The 17,728-nt window shown below is 44.0% G+C and overlaps 1 protein-coding gene across 1 annotated transcript in view; it reads left to right on the top strand.

Moving 5' to 3' along the window:
• JAK1 (Janus kinase 1) overlaps nucleotides 1-17,728 on the top strand; it is a 62,337-nt gene that overhangs the window by 7,961 nt on the left and 36,648 nt on the right. The window contains exon 2 of the mRNA XM_054285728.1: nucleotides 17,174-17,250. Coding sequence (XP_054141703.1) covers nucleotides 17,245-17,250 — 6 coding nt within the window. The 5' untranslated portion in view covers nucleotides 17,174-17,244. The remainder of the gene's footprint in view (nucleotides 1-17,173; nucleotides 17,251-17,728) is intronic.

Below are 17,728 nucleotides of genomic sequence, written 5' to 3'. Positions count from 1 at the left end.
TTTCTCTTTCCTACAGCACCACCACCTCTCTCTCTGTATGTTAATTTTATGTATTTTTAAATTTTATATTTTAATTTTATATTTTAAATCCGAATTTTATATTAATTTCATATTTATTTTAGATGAATTGATATTCATTTTCTATTTCATGGGATATGACTTTTATGTAAACATTAATTTTATTTGATCAAGGCAGGACCTGTCAGCCTATAAATCTGTATCCTGCCTCACCTTCACTCTTGATGTGACCCCTCCTTGATTTTTCATGCTTTGCTGAACAAACTCCTCAGGACTTGTTCAGGCCGCTGAGTCCTTGTTACTCAACAGCTTGATGGAGTTTAATTAGCAGTGAAATTGCTGGGCTTGTTTGTGTGCCCACTCTGCTGCTCCCTTTTGGCCCCTGGCTTCTGTGAAAGCTCAGCTTTGCACACACACTGCCTATCACTGAAATTATTACATAAAAACTGGATTTCTCCAAGCTTTGTGGCGAGTTCAGCCTTGGAAGTACAGCTGAGATGCAAACCGCTCTTCCTGGTAGTTTTGCTGATATTGCAAAGGTTTTTGTTCAAGCCACAACTTTTTTCCAGGGAAAAGATTTCCTGCCTGTTTCAGCTGAGCTTTTGGGAGCTCTTTAATGTGCAGCAGTTCTGCATTTAGGGCAGGCCAGCTGGCAGGAGTGCACAGGATCCCTCAGAATGTCCCATCCCTGCTCTGCTGCCTGGCACAATTCCTTTTTTCACCAATAAACACTGACAATCCCTTTTTTCACCAATAAACACTGATAGCCACCACTCATAGAGCAGTGACACCTTCACCAGGCTCTTGTACATCTGCTCACAGCCACAGCAATTTTAGAAGTGTTTTAGGGGATGTTCTAATCACCAAGTTATCCTTTAATTTAAAAAATCTCTCTTCAGTATGGTTTAGAAGTTTTCTAAATTAGTGGAATTGAGCGGCTTTCCCAGGCTGTTTCAGGATATTTATTTATTAAACCCTGCTGTTGCTCAGTTCCAGAGACAGGGAAAGTTGGCAGTGGTTAATTAGCAGAGAAAATTGACATCATGATCCCTATCTTCTGAACAAATACACACTTATGTGTACCTATAAACCCTATAAAACCTTTCTGCGTGTCTGTACTCGCTGGGAGGGCACAGCCTGAAACACAAATGTTTCATTTGTTAAGCCCCAAACAAAGGTTTAAGGAGCTGCTTTGTGTGTTATCTCTCTGTGTTAGTGGAGCTTATTTTTTTAGGATTTAGTTCAGACTCAGACTCTTAAGGATGGGGTTTGGGCCAGGACTCTGCTCCATGAGCATCCCATTATAAAATGGGCCAAAATTGGGTAATTCCCTTTTCCCCCCATCAGTCTCAGCCTCACCCAGAGTCAGGGGTGAGCTAGAAAATGGGGACAGGAGGGAAAAGTTCCTTTTTGGGTGCTCCTCAGCAGGACTGGTGGCTCAGAATTGTGCTGTGGGCTTGGCTCAGTTGGAGTTTTCCTGCTGAGCCTCACATCATTTTCTGCTCCCAGCTCAGGTTTGTTTTCCTGCTTTGATTTGCATTTGGTCCTGATTGCTTCCTGGAGCTGGGACCTAAAAATATAAACCAGGATGGGTTTATATCTGTGAGCATGAGTAATGTGGGGGTCAGAACAATTAATTATGCAATAACTGTGTTCTTTCCTCTTTCACTTTGTAGCTTGGTCTTGTTCTCAGTCAAAGGCTCTGGTTTTAGGAAGAGAAAAATGGTGATTTAATCAGGATGTGCTTTTAATAAGACAAAATGTCATTTTATGCTTAAGAAAATAAATACTTTGTACACCAATCCTGTCATTAAGAGGCTGGAACATCTTTCATGCAGCACTGTAGTAATAAATAATTTTTAATACAATTAACACCTCAGGCATCCATTTTTAACTTAAAATTGGATTTATTACCAGATTAAATGTGTGTGTCTCAGTCCTATTGATAACCAGCAAGGAATGGCTGTTCCTGGAATATCTGGAATTCTTCCCTTGCCCCATCTGTTTGTTACAGTAAACAGCAAAGAATTGACAAGATTTTAAAATTGTGGCTTTGGCTTCTGTAATTCTCAATTAAACCGCCATTGTTCCCAGCTGAAATGGCAGGGTGCCTTTTCCAGAGCTTTTATCAAAGGCATTTTTCATTTGGGGAAAGTGCCCCTGCCCATGGAATGAGATGGGTCCTTCCCAACCCAAACCATTCCACGGTTCCAGCCAAACGTGATGAGAACTGGCAGAAAACGGAGTTTAAAGCAGCCTGAACGAAGCCCTTTGCCCTGATTTCAGTGACTTCTGCTCACAATCCATTAGCTCTGCGTTTCTTGAGACAAAAATAAGAAGTGGGATGGTATTTGTGGAGTGTTCAGCACTTAATAAATCAAGGCTTTGAGTATCATGAAAATGAAAATGTACAGAGCCAGTGTTCTGAGTGGAATTAGTTTTCCTTGCTCTGACTGATGAGGAAATAGTGCCATGCAAATTTTGATTCTTGGGAATCAAATTCTCCTCATGCTAGTTTTGTAGAGCAAGATTATGGGTACTTTTCTTTAAATTCAGGTGAATTTGTCCATGAGAATGTTTTCTGCATGTTGTTCCGCTAAAATGTCAGATATTAATTGTACAGTGAGGACTGAAGTGAGACAAAAATAGACTGTGCACCAAAAATAGATGGATTTATTGAGTTTTTTTCCTTTAAGAATGAAGAAAATTACTCCTTTTTTTCTATTTACATGGGAAGATGTGTCTGGAGTTGTGTGAGAGATGCAGCAGGCAGTTTTTAATTGCAAATAATCTTTATATAAAGATAACCGCTGTGTATGCACAAAAGTTAAATGCATAAAAATAAACATTGGCTTTTTTATTGCTGGTTAAATTTATTTTATGTGCATTTCTATTTGAGAAATGAACCAATTTGGCTTTGTGACATAAATACCAAGGCAGAAATGGTCGTGGTCAGATGTCCAGGTTGTGACAGCCAGGGCAATATTTGGATTTGAAATTCAGGTATTTGCCCTCTGGGAGCTGCATATGGAAATTCTCAGATTGCTTAAGAAAAGTGCTGGGGGGTTGATACATCCAGGTTACTGCAGGAATTACAGATATTTTATCCTAAAACTGATTTCTCTAAGTTTTGTCTTGTTAAGTCTGTGATTAACTTTTCAACACCGAGATCTGCTTCATGTCCCTAATATTTATTTAATGTGTACTAAAATATTCTCTCAGGTCTTTGAATTCTGAAGCTGTTCAAGCATTTTGATTTTTTTTTTAACGTGCTGATGCATTTTGAGTCAGCTTTCACGGGATAACAACGCTCTGGGAATCACAGTGGTTTCTGAACCTCCCAAAATTCCAGAGGTTTCTGTCAATTCTGGAAATGCCTGATGTGGGATTGCTTGTTTTTGTAAGGGATGAACCAACGACAAGAAGAAATTGAAGGTTTTGTTGTTCAGATTCCTGTGTGATAACTTACAGTTCAATTTCTGAGTTGTTTTTAAGGCCAGAAAAAGGAAGTTCTTTATGGAGAAGAGAATTTAGAGCTGAAAACTTGGGCTGTGGTGTCCACGGTTTTGTGCATGCACAGGGCACCTTCTGCTTTTATTTCTCCAGGATTTGTATTATTATAAATATTATAATTTTTTTTTTAAATTTTCTCCAGGATTCCATGTGCTTTGCAGGGGCATTTGCTTCCCACAGTGGGATTTGTAGAAGTGCTGCCCACTGCAGTTAAATATTTATTGCCAGAAGAGCTGCACTGTATTTGCAGCTTTGGGGGCAAGCAGGAAATGTCCAGATGCTTCACAAAACTTCTTTTTTCCATAGATTTTGGCTTGGAAATCCAAACTTTGGAATTGTGACTGTAAACCAGCCAGTTTCATCACAGTGGGTAAAAAAGGGGAGAGGTGTGATTTGTATTTAAATTCCTCAGGTTTGTCTCTCTCCTCTTTTTTTTCTTCTTTTCCTTCATCTTTCCAAATTTCCTGGCTGTGGGATTCACAAGTTTCCCTTGGAACTCTCTTCCAGCTGTGTTCACTCCTCCATTTCCCCATTTGTAGGAATAAAAATAAATCCAGAGGGGGTGTGAAGCTACACTCACAGCTCGGTTAAAATGAAACCCAAGTTTTTGCAGCAAATAATGAGTTCTAAATTTACCCTCCCCCCTCCAAAAAAAGAAAAAAGAATTCAGAAAATTTCGTGTCTCATGGTGTCTGAGGCACAAAATGTTTTGTTAGTTCTGGTATCAAGTTCAAAAGGGGAAACAAAAAACCCCAGTTCCTGTTTTTGTGACTTGACAGTTTGAGCTGGGACTTTGTTGCTGCTGGGTTTTGTTAGTTTGGACGAAGGCAAATGGCTTTTAATAACTTATAAGTGAATTAATCTGGGCTTAACCTTTATCTGCCCTCTCTTTTTTCTGAGTTAAGGTGAAAACTTCACCCAAATTAGTGGTGTTCTGCTTTTTCTGGGAAAAAAAGGAGCAGAAAATGGTATTTTTTAATGGCTGGCACAGCTTAATGGGGAGAAAAGATTAATAATTCATTGCACACCTAATAGTGGAATGCAAGTGTAATATTAATATATTAATATCCAGAAGATATTAAGTATTTTTCCTAAAGGTTTTAGGATTTTTCCTCTTGTATTTTTTTCTCTTGATGTCCAAAAAAATACCACTCAACCCCAAAACAAACTGTTGTTATTTTGACAGTGAGGGGAAGATGCAATAAAAACTTGAGGTAACTTCTGAAGGGTTTATGTGAGGATTAATTACATGATTATAACATTAACTCTCTGCTTTGCTGCTCCTGGCCTCTCTCTTCTTCCCTTTCCATTTATGATCTCCTTTAAGGTATGACAATTTAATTTATTTATTAAACTAAATTTAATTGTTTGCTAAATAGCACTGCAATTCTGGCAAAGACTTTGGTTTATAGAGTTTTTAAGCACATAAATAATTCTGGAGACCTATTTGTGTACATAAAATATACATGATCACATATTGCCACCTGTAGTGTCTACATATCACTGGTATCTGATTAGCTTCATTAATCTTGATTAAACTTCACATCTGTCATGAAGATTTTTTTAAAGGCTTTTCTGTTCTCTGTTTTCATGGTAAATGTACAGTCCAAGTATAAAAATTACCAACTGAACTCTGTGGAAATTCCCTCTGTGTGACCATCAGTTCCTGTAAATAAGACAAAGAGGGGTTTTTCTGATTTTTGTGGGGTTCAAACAATAAAGGGCAGAGATCCTGCAATCAGAAAGTCTGTGATGACAGCTTTGGGATTTCTGGGCATGGTTCTGGGAGGGCAACTCAGTTATTCAATGTTTTAGAGGGCAACTCAGTTATTCAGTGTTTTAGAGGGCAGCTCAGTGTTTTGGAGGGTAACTCAGGAATTCAGTGTTTTGGAGGGTAACTCAGTAATTCAAGGTTTTGGAGGGTAACTCAGGAATTCAATGTTTTGGAGGGTAACTCAGTAGTTCATGGTGGCTGCAGTTAAGGGGGAGAGGGTCAGAAATTATTTTCTGAAGCCAAATGTTTGGGAGTTGCCTGTGAAACTTCTGTAGAGTGATTTTAGCATGACAACCCCTAATTTTAAGTCCTTTTTAATACTGGATTTCAGCAGCATAAGCCCATGAATGATCTTTGCCAAAGTGATGCTTGAAGTCTGAAAGAAGGAGCAGCAAATCCTGGTGAATTTTTCATGGTGTTTCCATGACCCCTCCTGTCCTGGAGCTCCTCAGAGTGGCCAGTGGTGTCCAGGGAGTGGAGCAGGAGCTGCTGGGGCCAGACTGGGACAGAGGAGATAGGGCAGGAGGGATTTGGGATGAGTCACCCCTGTCTGAGTCAGTGCTAAAAGCCATTGAGCAACAGTGGCCCAGCTTAGCTATTTTTAATATTTGCTTACTCACATTTACTGTACTAAGCTCTTTACAGGAAAGGTAGTTAAGAGTTGTAGTAAGCTCTTAAAGCCACTTTCCATGGCAGCAGCTCCTTTAATTAATTAGCAGTGATGTCTTCTGTCCTGTTTTTTTCTGAGCTTTTAAGGTCTGGGCATAATTCTCGTGCTTGATGTTTCCAGCAGTGCTGCAGTGTGGTGCTCACAGCATTGCCTCTGGGCCTACAGGGATTAATGGGACTTGAAAAGCAGCAGGAGCAGCTTGGTAGGACCTGGAGGTGTTTATTGACCTCACCAGGTGGAATTTTGTCTCCAGAGGGCCATGGTTGAATATGTGAATAAAACATTGCAAGGTTTTTGCCAAGATGGAATAAACAAATCCCAGCTTTGCTGTTGGCAGTGCCCACCATCCTTAGGGTGCAACCTTGTGCAGGCTGGACAGAGTTCCAGAATGAAGCAGGGATTGATTCCAAGCATCTCCTCCATGGCTGCACCTTGGGCAGCACCAGAGCCCAGCCAGGGCTGCACCCAAGATGAACCAAAATGGCCCCAAAATGCACGAGGGGCACGGGCTCTGTCCCTGGGATCAGTTCTGCTCCATTTGCACCTTGCAGTTCATTGTCCCATTGCAGCTTTAGCCCCTGCAGTCCCACCCTGCTTGTTTTTCTCTCTCCAGCCCACGGTGTTTGTGCTCCTGGGCTGAGATTGGGATCATTTGTCCTTGGTGCCCAGCTGGAGCAGGAATTGTTTTGTCTCCCTGCTCCGTGCACAGAGCTCAGCATCCCTGAATGTGAGCCCAGACCCACACACTAAAGCAGCACAGAGTGTGAAAATAGAAAAGCCAAACCTGAGGTATCACTCCAGCCAGGCTCTTGCACTGCCCAAGGTGTGAGGGCTTTTAATAAATCCCTTCTTTATCCTTTAGCACTGCCCAGCCCCTGTTCCAGGCAGGCTCTCTAGGGTGGGATGGGGATGAACTGGGACAGCTGGGATCACTCCTGTTATCCCTCTGTGCTTGTGTGCTGAGGTCCTGGGAGAGCAAAGCCCAAAGATCCCTCCAGCAGCAGGGAAATGCTCCTGCATCCCTGAGAGAGGGAGGCAGAGCTGCAGCTGGGCAATGTCTGCTGCTGTGGGCTTCTGGAGAGCTGGAATAAAATCACAGCTGGACTGAAGAATTAACTGGCCCCTAACTTTCTTATGAAACTGCTCTTGGCCAAAGCAAGAAATTGAGCTCCCATCAGTTTTCATAACACTCAGACAGTGCTGGGAATGCAGATAGAGTTCACATTCCTCTCATAATTTTTGACTTTGAATTCTGAAATATAGACTATATGTTCAAAGTTGGGTGGGTTTTTTTTTGTTTTTCTGCATGGTATAAGACTGACAGGACAATGAATCTGGAGTTAAAGACCACCTGGAGTTACCAGGCAGCCACTGCAGAAATGGTACAAGCAAATGTTTTCTAAAGAGAGAGAAACGAGTGAATGACAAATAAAAATGGGATGATTCAGCCCTTCCAGAAGTGCATAGAAGAGTTTGTTTGGATTGTTAACCTGGAACAGGTGTGAGGCTTTCTAGGGCAGGAAAGTTGTTGGTGCCAGGCTGGAATTGCTGTTGGGGTCAGATCTGTGCCAGGTGTGAAGTGTGGCAGAGTCTGTGATGGGTGCAAAGGCAAATTTGGGCATTCTGGGACAAACCCTCAGTGACAGGAGGAGTGTGCAAGCTGCAGGACAAAGTTTCAAATCCATTACACAAGAGGAGAGGGGAAAGGAAAGGAAAGGAAAGGAAAGGAAAGGAAAGGTCCCACTGCTCATCATTGTACTCTGAAGCCACTCACGTCTCACCACCTTTGAACCTCTGTTGACACAATTCTCAGGTGCAAACATGTAAAGTTGGCTCCTATTTAGGCAGTTAGTTAGAAATAGTGGGGGTGTGTTTGTCCAAGGGGTTGAATGAATGGAGGGTAAATATTTGGGTTGCTTGCCAGGGTGATGCTGGGCAGCAGCTCGTGGTTGGCAGAGACTCACACCAGCCAACTCTGAATTGTGGCAGAGCATTCTCGGCTAAATTGGCAGTGAAAGTTCATGGCTGAGAACCATTGGTACAACTTTGGGTGGTTGCACAAAGAGCCTGTAGTGATGTGCAGGGTGTCTGGAAGCACTGAGGTTTGTTTGGGGTGGTGCTGGAGGACAGGACAGGATTTGCAGGTTCCTTCCTGCTGCTGGTGGCAGAGCTCTGCTCAAACACGGGATTGTCTCGGAGATAAAGCTGATACCAGAGGAACAACAGGGTGTTCCTCCGGCTGGGGCAGAGAGCAACTGTTAGATAAGACTTTAACTGCAGCAGCTGGCAGCTGGCTGCTCATGTTCTGCAGGAGAATCCTTAGAAAACCTTGGGAAAAGTGTCCTTGGTGTCCCAGAGGAGCCAGAGTTCTGCTTTTGGCCACTGAAGGGAGAACAAGCATCCTGGCTTTTGGCAGGGCTCGAGTTGTTTACTGAGACAGCTTTCTAAAGGCTTTGTTTGGCTCTCACTGATTGGCTTCTTCTGTTTCAAGTGTTTTCTTCCAGTTTCCTTGTGTTTGATTTTTGGAGAAGAAAAGAGCCTTCAGCTGGGAGAAATTAAAAGTGGTTTTTTTCCCAATCTTTGGTGCAGTTGGGATCAGAGAAAATCAATTTAAGGGGAGATCTGAACCACATAATTTCTTTGTCATCTTTCCAGGTGGTATTTAGGGCTTAGCTCCTCTTTTTGAAGGTGGCAATATGAGAATTCAGAGTAGGCAACACGAGGATTCATTAAAGCCTGAAAATACAAAAGTAATTGCAGGCAAACCAAAGCATGTCCTGGGGGAGGGCTCACTCATCCACATTTGAGCCTGCAGTTTAAAGGGATGAGCTGAGATGCAGATGTAGGATCCCTTCTCAGTCCCAGGACTGGCAAACCTCATTTGGGTCCAGACAAGTCCATTAACTGTGCCACTTCCTTCCCCTGACCAAGGGGGATAAATGTCTTTACAGCCAGCCATGAGTACAGGTGCTCTCTGGTGATTAGATTATCATAAAAAGAAATTGCTGTGTGTGTTTATCCCAACAGATGGGTAATAAATAATTGTATTTCCACTTATATTAAAATCATGTCTCAGTGGCATTTGGGCATTCCTTGGGTTGTCCATTTTTTAGCATGAAGTGCTTGAGCTGCTCACTCTGAATCCACTTTTCTAAATTGAAAACATTTTTTTCTATGCACACCAACCCAGTGCAGCCCAATAACTCCACTTGGGAAGTTTTTGGGTTGGAAAAGTCCATATTGTCCATTTTCCATTGAGCCTTACAATATCTTGTGCACCTTTGTGACTAAATACAGATGGGGGCTACCAGCAATAGAGCAGAATTTTAACTTAATAAAAGAGGAGCACAGAGAGGGGGTTTGAAGATCTAATTTCTCTTGATGTCAGTAGTAAGTCCCAAGTTTTTTATGGAATATTTTTGGTTTTCAACTCTATTATAGCAGGAATGTTTATTGGTTAGGGGATATTTTTGGTGGTTGGTGGTTTGCTCTTCACAGGTAAACAAAACTGGTTAAGTTTTGTTTGCTGTTGTTTGGGCCTCGTTTTAAACTTTGATCCCTTCAGAGTGAACTTTAACAATATCTTCTCACCACATTTAAAAAAGAAAAAACCAACCAAAAAAAAAAAGAAAAAGGCAAACCATCAAAAAAGTCTTACCGAGGTGCAAAGCCACCACAGGAAGCACATGACTGCCAGATCTGGGGGTTCAGGGGCCCTGCCCTTCTCACACGAGATGTTGACCACAAAGTCAGGACCTCTTTAGGCCTTTGGCAGGGACCTAAATGGCAGCAGGTGGGTGACATTTATTTTGAGATGTTGAGTGTAAGAGGTGCCACTGTTTCAGTTCTTCTGAGGGAAAGCTGGGGTTGGTCCTTGCCCTCAGGAATTGCTGCTGTGTGGGAGGAGCTGGGATGCCCTCACAGCTTGGGGCAGCTCAGCTCCAGTGCAGGATGGTGGTGCTGTCCTAGAGGAATTTTTGTTCCTCCTTTGTCCTAAAGGAGTTTTGTTCTCTGCTCAGAAGGAATTGTGCTGCTGCACGCCCTCCCCTGTTCTTGTTCCTTCTCTGAGGCCTGGTGATCTCATGCATGGTGGCAGGGGTAGCAATGGGATGACAGGAAGGTCCCTCTAACCCCAAATCTGTGTTTGTGTGCTGGGGGCATTGTAGGGGGTGAGGAGTTGTGCTCACAGTGATCACTTAGCGCTGCCCAGCGAAGAAGGGCTGGAGGGAACCAGGCTGAGTCTCCATTTCGTGCTAAGACATGAAAGTGAAAAAGGCCAGGAAGAGCATCTGGAGCTGCTGTCCAGGAAGTGGCCGGGCAGGAGGAAGTGACCCTGCGTGGTTTGTGAGCTGGGTGGCCACAGGCCAGCAGGAGGGACCTGTGCAAGCTCTGTGGTCACCCAGCCCAGCCCCTCTGCACGTTTCACATGCTCAGAAGGCAAAGCCTGAGAGAAGTTCACCCGCTTGGACTGGGGGTTTGGAGGAACTGCTTCCAGCTCTGTTAGGGTGGGATGGGGGAGAGCTGGGCATTGCCAGGGCTGGCACTGGTTTCCTGGGTAAGTCAGCAGCTCATTTCATTGCTCCTCATTTGCAGAAAGGACACACTGAGATCATTTCTCACCAGCCTTGGCTTTGCTGGATCTCAGCTGTTGCTTGTTCTGGTTTGTTTCTTACTGAAGATCTGAGGCACCATCAGAAATCTGGGTGCTGTTGTAATAAATCTGTGCTTGCTTTTTCCTTAAAAACTGGTGACATGTGAGATTCCCCTGTTGAGGAGTACCTGTGGGGCATGGGGGTTGTTTTGCAGCAGTGGGGTACAAACAGCTCCGTTGGGATTGTGGGAAATGGATTCATAAAGAATTTCTAGAATTTAAGAAAGTTGATACAGTTTTGGGCATTTGTATATAAGCAGTGAGAGTTTTACATCTCTTGTGTCTCACTATTCCTCGAGACTGATGATGGAATAAAATCTTTTAAAACTCCTCTCAGTTACCTCATCTCTGTAAAAACTAAGAAAACCAACATGGAATTGTCTAAGGAATTACCCAGTGGAACTGGTGCCAGGATGGCACAGCTGCTCCTGGGGATTATCCCTTCTCCACAGGCACACCTTGGAGTAAATGAATTCTGTCAATGAGTAAGGTGAGGTGGGATGGACTCTGGCTTATTAAAGCCTGGCTTTTAGGAGAACTTGGAGCTCTGGGAGCCTGTAGGTGCATAACAAGTTCCCAGAGGTTTCTTCTTCCATCATTTCAACTTGGTGGGATCTCTGAGATCTTAAGGCTCAGGAGAACAGGATGAGGTGACCTCTCTGGCTCCTGCCTGGTTAAAGAGGGGAGGAATTCTCCAGTTACAGACCTGCATGTGGAAGGTGTTACAATGAAACTGCCTCACCTCCTTCCTGGTGGCTTTTGCTGCTTAGGAAAGCTGCTCCAGCCTGCCCTGGCTGTGTCCACACAGGGCCAGGTCACAGAATTCCCAGAATGACTGGGTTGGAAGAGACCTCCAAGATCATGGAGTCCAACCCAGCCCCAGCACCCCAACCAAACCCTGGCCCCCAGTGCCACATCCAGGCTTTGTTAAACACCCCCAGGGATGGGCACTGCACCACCTCCCTGGGCAGCCATTCCAGAGCTTTATCACCTTGCTGGAAAAAGCTTTCCCTGCTGTCCAGCCTGTATTTCCTTTGGTGCAGCTCGAGGCTGTGTGCTCTGGCTGTGTCAATGCCCAGGAGCTGTGAGAGTGATGGGGACACCCCTGAGTCTCCTTTTCTGCAGGCTGAGCACCCCCAGCTCCCTCAGGGGTTCCTCACAGGGTTTGTGCTCCCAGCCCCTCTCCAGCCTCATGGGGCTGGGAACACAAGCCCTGTGAGGGCTGCTCCAGTGTCTCCATGTCCATCTGTGTGGTGATGTTGGCCTGCTCTGGTCTCCCAGTCAGCACAGACATGGCTCCTTTTGGGGTGGCTTTTCTTCCATTCCCCCTTCTTCTCCACTCTTCCCATTCCATGGATCTGCACCCTGACTGCAGCGTGTTCTGCTCTCTTGGAGGAGGCAGAGCCATTCCCTGGACCCAGCTCTTGCTGAGTGTGTGCTGCACTGACGCTCTGGAGCTGCTGCAGTGTGTGAGCAGGGCCGGGGTGTGTGAGCAGGGCCAGGGTGTGTGAGCAGGGCCGGGGTGTGTGAGCAGGGCTGGGGTGTGTGAGCAGGGCTGGGGTGTGTGAGCAGGGCTGGGGTGTGTGAGCAGGGCCGGGGTGTGCTGAGCCCTCCTCTGTGTGTGAGCAGGGCCGGGGTGTGTGAGCAGGGCTGGGGTGTGTGAGCAGGGCTGGGGTGTGTGAGCAGGGCCGGGGTGTGTGAGCAGGGCTGGGGTGTGCTGAGCCCTCCTCTGTGTGTGAGCAGGGCTGGGGTGTGTGAGCAGGGCCGGGGTGTGCTGAGCCCTCCTCTGTGTGTGAGCAGGGCCGGGGTGTGTGAGCAGGGCTGGGGTGTGTGAGCAGGGCTGGGGTGTGTGAGCAGGGCTGGGGTGTGTGAGCAGGGCCGGGGTGTGTGAGCAGGGCTGGGGTGTGCTGAGCCCTCCTCTGTGTGTGAGCAGGGCCGGGGTGTGTGAGCAGGGCCGGGGTGTGTGAGCAGGGCTGGGGTGTGCTGAGCCCTCCTCTGTGTGTGAGCAGGGCTGGGGTGTGTGAGCAGGGCTGGGGTGTGCTGAGCCCTCCTCTGTGTGTGAGCAGGGCTGGGGTGTGTGAGCAGGGCTGGGGTGTGCTGAGCCCTCCCCGCTCCCAGTGCCTCATTCCCATTAATTTCATCCCATGGAAGTTTAACTTTTCTCCGGAGCGCGGCCACATCCTGCTGCAGTGACCTGCTGGGGTCAGTGCCACGTCAGGCGTCAGGAAGAAGCCCTGCAGAGCCCTTTACACTTTCTCCTGTGGGGAACCCCTGGGCTGTGTGTCAGGATGGTTTCCCTGGAAGCTCTTGCACAGGTCTGACTGAGGTGCCCCTCAGGAAACGCTGGAATCAGCGCCGTGCCAGCGGGAAGGGGCCGCGCTTCCCGGAGCCCTGCTCTGCTCTGCTGGGAAGGGGCCGTGGCTCTTCTCCAGAGAATTCCCATCCCATCTTCAGCCCCAAGCTGCCTGGGCACGGGGAGCAGAGAGGAGAACATCAAGGAAGGAAAAGGATCATTAATGCCGTGTCCCAGGCAAGAATAAAAACAAATTGTCCGTGTAAATCACTTTAGCACTGGAATGCCCCTTCAGCCCCGTCAGCATCAGCCTGAGCAATAAGGCTGGTTTTAGATAGTTGTGAGGAAAAACTTATCAAAATTAAATTAATTCTCTAATTAAAACTTAATTACAGAAAAATCAGGTTGTTGTTGGAAGGTTTCTGTGAAGGTTTCTTGAGGCTTTCTTTGCCTCAAGAAAATTGAACTTCCCTGCTAAACGCAAATAAATTTCCTTTGCCTCCAAGGAAATTGATTTGGGTTTAGCAGAGAAGTGCTTGGGGTTGACTGTACAAAAGCAGAATAATTGGTTGTAAACCCCAAGAATTGTATCATTTAAAGTTATTATACCAGAAATTGGGGATGAAAGAGAATTAAGCACACATTTATAAGATATAAAAACATAGCTGAAGATGCCTCTGCTCATTGCAGACAGGTTGTGACCTTTAAACATCACTTCCCACCCGACCAACCATGAAAAATTGGTCATTATAGCAGCCCAGTCTGTATCCAAAGGAAAACCAGGCTGGAAGGAGCAGGTAATACAGAAAAAAAAATGGGATTTTGTGTTTTTGTGCCTCCTGCATCTGTCCCAGCCATTGCAGGCAGAACAATAAAGGTGGGAAATGAACACCCAGCTCTCTGAGAGGGCAGAGAAACCTCTTCCCACACTGGTGACACGTCATGGAGTTCAGAGAAGTGGCTGAAAATGCCTTGGAAAGGCACAGGAAAGGAGCAGGGTCAGTCCTCAGGGTGCAGCAGGGCAGGGCTGGGTTTGGGCAGCACTCAGAGCACACCAGGAGTTGGGCTCCTCTGCTTTCAGAGCTGGAGAGCTAAAAATGGAAATATTTAATAGCTGTTAATAGTAGTGTGACACTAATGAAGCTGGCTGCTTTTCAGTTCTTGAGAACTTCACTGCACATGGACCACTCCTGGTGAAAATTCCCATTCTGTGCCCTCCTGGCCCTGTTTTAAAACACAATTTTACAGCGTGGATCAGTCATATCACAGCATGGATTGCACAGAAAAACCCAAGGGGAGTTGTTAATTCTGGTTTGGGATAAACAGCCTGTGATGTGATCACTCTGAGTAAAAGCATGGAATAAACACAGTGATAAATAATTAAAACAAATTAAATGCTCATTTGGTGAGAGAATCCTGTGGAAAACAAATAGCATGTGCTCATGTATCTAAATTTTCAGTGTCTAAGAGGTTAGGAAACCTGAAACTAGATTGGCTGACAGGGCAAAAAAAGAGGAAGAACTTGCAAATGATGCTTCAGAGTGAGTTTTGGCTTGGTCACATTTTAGCTGGGATTTTCCTGCATTCGTATTTTAGGGACTTTTGCCCCTGCAATGGACCTTCCATCTTTGCATTTGGCCTCCAGGATCCTGGGTTATGGTGAACTGTGGGCTTGGGGGAGCAGCATCCTTCTGGCCCAAGGGAGATCTGCACAGAGTTTCAAAATTATTTAATTTCTGCATCTGCCTTTTCTTAGTCTAAAGGTGTTGTTTAACAAATACTGTTGTACATTTGGTTTTTTCCTTAAAAGTGCTGGAGCTGCTGGGTTTCAAATGTAGCAAATCATAGCCAGGAACTTGAGTTTTTACCAAATATTATTCTCTCCCAAATATCCTATTATTAATGGCCAAACTGATTAACAACCCACCTTTAGATTTCGCTCCCCCTATTTCATTTTTCTTTGTGATATCAGAAGTTTTTGAGGGCTCTGGATAATATATAATTCCTCACCTGGCTTCCCTTGGCCAGCCATGGGTGGGTCAGGATTTTAAATAAGCAGGAAAAGCCTTTGCTGGGGGATTGGGAGCTGAAGAAAAGCCATCCTGCATTCCCAAAAATATTTTGGAGGGTGCACCACAAAGAGCTCCTTCCACTGGGAGAAACAGAAATGAAATGAAATTAAAATATGCCTGAAAAAAGCAAATGCAGCAGGCACTGAGCACATCCCTTGGGGTAGGGAAGAGACAAAAAATACACAAATAACAATTGTGGGGCTCTGAGACAGTGGCAAAGGATAGAAATCACTTTTCAGAGAGGAAGCATTTGACTGTGTAGGTGTGGAGAAGGATGCTCAGACAGAGCAGGAATTTGTCTGGCTCGAAGGAGCCTTTGTGGAAGATGAAAACGCATTTTTGAAAGGTGAATCCCTGACAATGAGCAGGGAATGTCTGGGAAAGCCATTAGGAAATAATAAATCATGGGTTGGATGGTGGTTTGTTTGGTTCAAACCCAGAAGGTTTTGTAAATGAGCAGCACTTTAAGGTTTCAGCATTCTGGGAATTGCTGTGACTAAAACCAAGAGGAGGAGCCTTTAACCAAAGCAAAGCTGCCCTGTTGAAAAATAAGAAGTTTGATTTATGGATCTGTAAAAGGCAGTGGTTTTATATTCCCCCTCACATCTTCAAACATCTGGACCATCTTTTTAACATTAGGCCCACACAGACATTAAAATCTATTGAGTGCCAGTTATATGTAATTTAAAAGGGGATATTAATTAGATTCAAGTTAATATATTTCGCCTTTTACATTTCAATTTTATGGTGCTGTGCAGAAATAATATTAATATAAAAATTATTTATAAGTATTATTTATTTTATAAGTAATATATTGATTCATATTAATATATTTCACCTTTTACATTTCAATTTTATGGTGCTGTGGAGAAATAATATTAATATAAAATTATGTATAAATATTATTTATTATATAAATGATATTAATATAATATTAATTCATGTTAATGATATTAATATATTTCACCTTTTGCATTTCAATTTTATGGTGCTGTGTGGAAATAAAATTAATATAAGATTATTTATAAATCTTACCTATTATATAAATAATATTAGTATAATATTAATTCATATTAATATATTTCACCTTTTGCATTTCAGTTTTATGGTGCTGTGCAGAAATAATTCCTGGCTTGTGGGCATATCCCAAAAATCACACTCTCAATTTCTTGTTCCCCATATTATTGCCAAGAGAATGAGTCTGGAACCTCAAGTTCAGCATTCAAGTGCAGAGATGGCAGAAAAATGCAATTTAATTGGGAATGTGTGCCAGGCTCTCCAATATAATTTTTTTTCTGGGATGGGATCAGGTTTTTTTGGCTCTTCCCAAGCACCAGGGAAGTTGTGTGGCTCTGTCTGACTTCTCCCAGACTGAGCCTCAGGCTTTTAGAGCAATATTTGCTGAAGTCTGCTAGGTCAGATTAACTCACACTGCTGGAGCAAAAATAATAAACACCCATTTATGTGAAACACATTTTGGCAGGGATGGGGAGGAGGGAGAAAGGAGGGAGGGAGGCTGGAAGAGGAGGAACCTTCAGCCTCGGATGAGTGATGGGTGAGGCTTCTCAAAGCAGCAGCACTGTCAGGTTTAGTTTGGGCACATTTTAAGTGATAATCTGGAAGGGCAGGGAAAAACAGAGAGCAGGGGAGAATTGGAATTAATATCTGATGAAATTGGAATTAATATCTGATGAAAAATGTGAGGAATGAAGGCATGGAGGAGGTGAAGCACAGAGGAAAATGTCCCTGTGGTGTCACAGCTGAGGCTTGTGAGGAGAACAATTCCAGACTGAAAACAGGGGGAAATCCAGGGAATAACCAAGGTTTCCCTGGCTTTTGGTTGCTCCTCAGGCTGTGCCCCCAAAGTGTCAGAAGGGATCAGTGGATGTGCCCAAACTCCTCTCCTGGCTGGTTCCTGGGGCTGGCTTGGCTGAGGCCAGATCCAGGTCTCAGTTATTATTATTATTATTATCATTACTATTACTACTATTATTATTATTATTATTATTATTATTATTATCATCGTCATCATCATCGTCATCATCATCATTTATTATTATTAATTATTATTATTAATCTGTTCCCTAGGATTGCAGGTGGACATTTATCAGCCTGACCATTTCATTTGTGCGTCCAGCTGTACAAAGCCATTCCTGATGTTTTATTTTCCCTCTTTTTTCAGTGAGAGCGAAGCTTCTCCAGGGGAGAGTGAAGACCCATTTCAGTTGTGTAGAGGATCCCACAGGCACATAAATGCAGGTGTGTTGGCTTTGGAGGTTCATTTTTTTATTGTTTTTTTGGTGGGAGGATTAATTTCATAAACTCTAAAATTGGTGGTTTGGGCTTTTTAAAGCTTAGAAAAACATGGAACAAAGAACCCAAATAACTCAAGTAACTTTCTGCTCTTTCTGTTTAAGCACTGGGTATGAAAACCAATTTTCTTTTGAGTCAGAGCTGCCCTGTTGTGCATCCTTGGCTATCTAAAAGCTCTTGCATTAAACCTACTCAGTGCTACCCTTTCCTCCTGGAGAGACAGAGAAGTAGTAATAAAAAATAAATGCCAATAAATCTTATAAAATACACCATGACTCATAAACCATCAGCAGTTTCAAACACAAAGGGTGAGAGGGGAGAAAACAAAAATATTTTGCTGTTAAGGGCCTGTAAAAATAGAAGCTGATTTTTTAAAGAAGGAAACATCAAATGAGCTGTTTAAATCACTCAGGCTCAAGTGTTG

This window comes from Melozone crissalis, unplaced genomic scaffold, assembly GCF_028551555.1.
Source record: "Melozone crissalis strain CALT ecotype California unplaced genomic scaffold, PUWL_Pcris_2 ptg000045l_1, whole genome shotgun sequence".
In the NCBI taxonomy this organism is placed as follows: domain Eukaryota; kingdom Metazoa; phylum Chordata; class Aves; order Passeriformes; family Passerellidae; genus Melozone; species Melozone crissalis.
The sequence above is the reverse complement of the archived record's forward strand: the minus strand, read 5'-3'. Positions and strand labels throughout refer to the sequence as shown.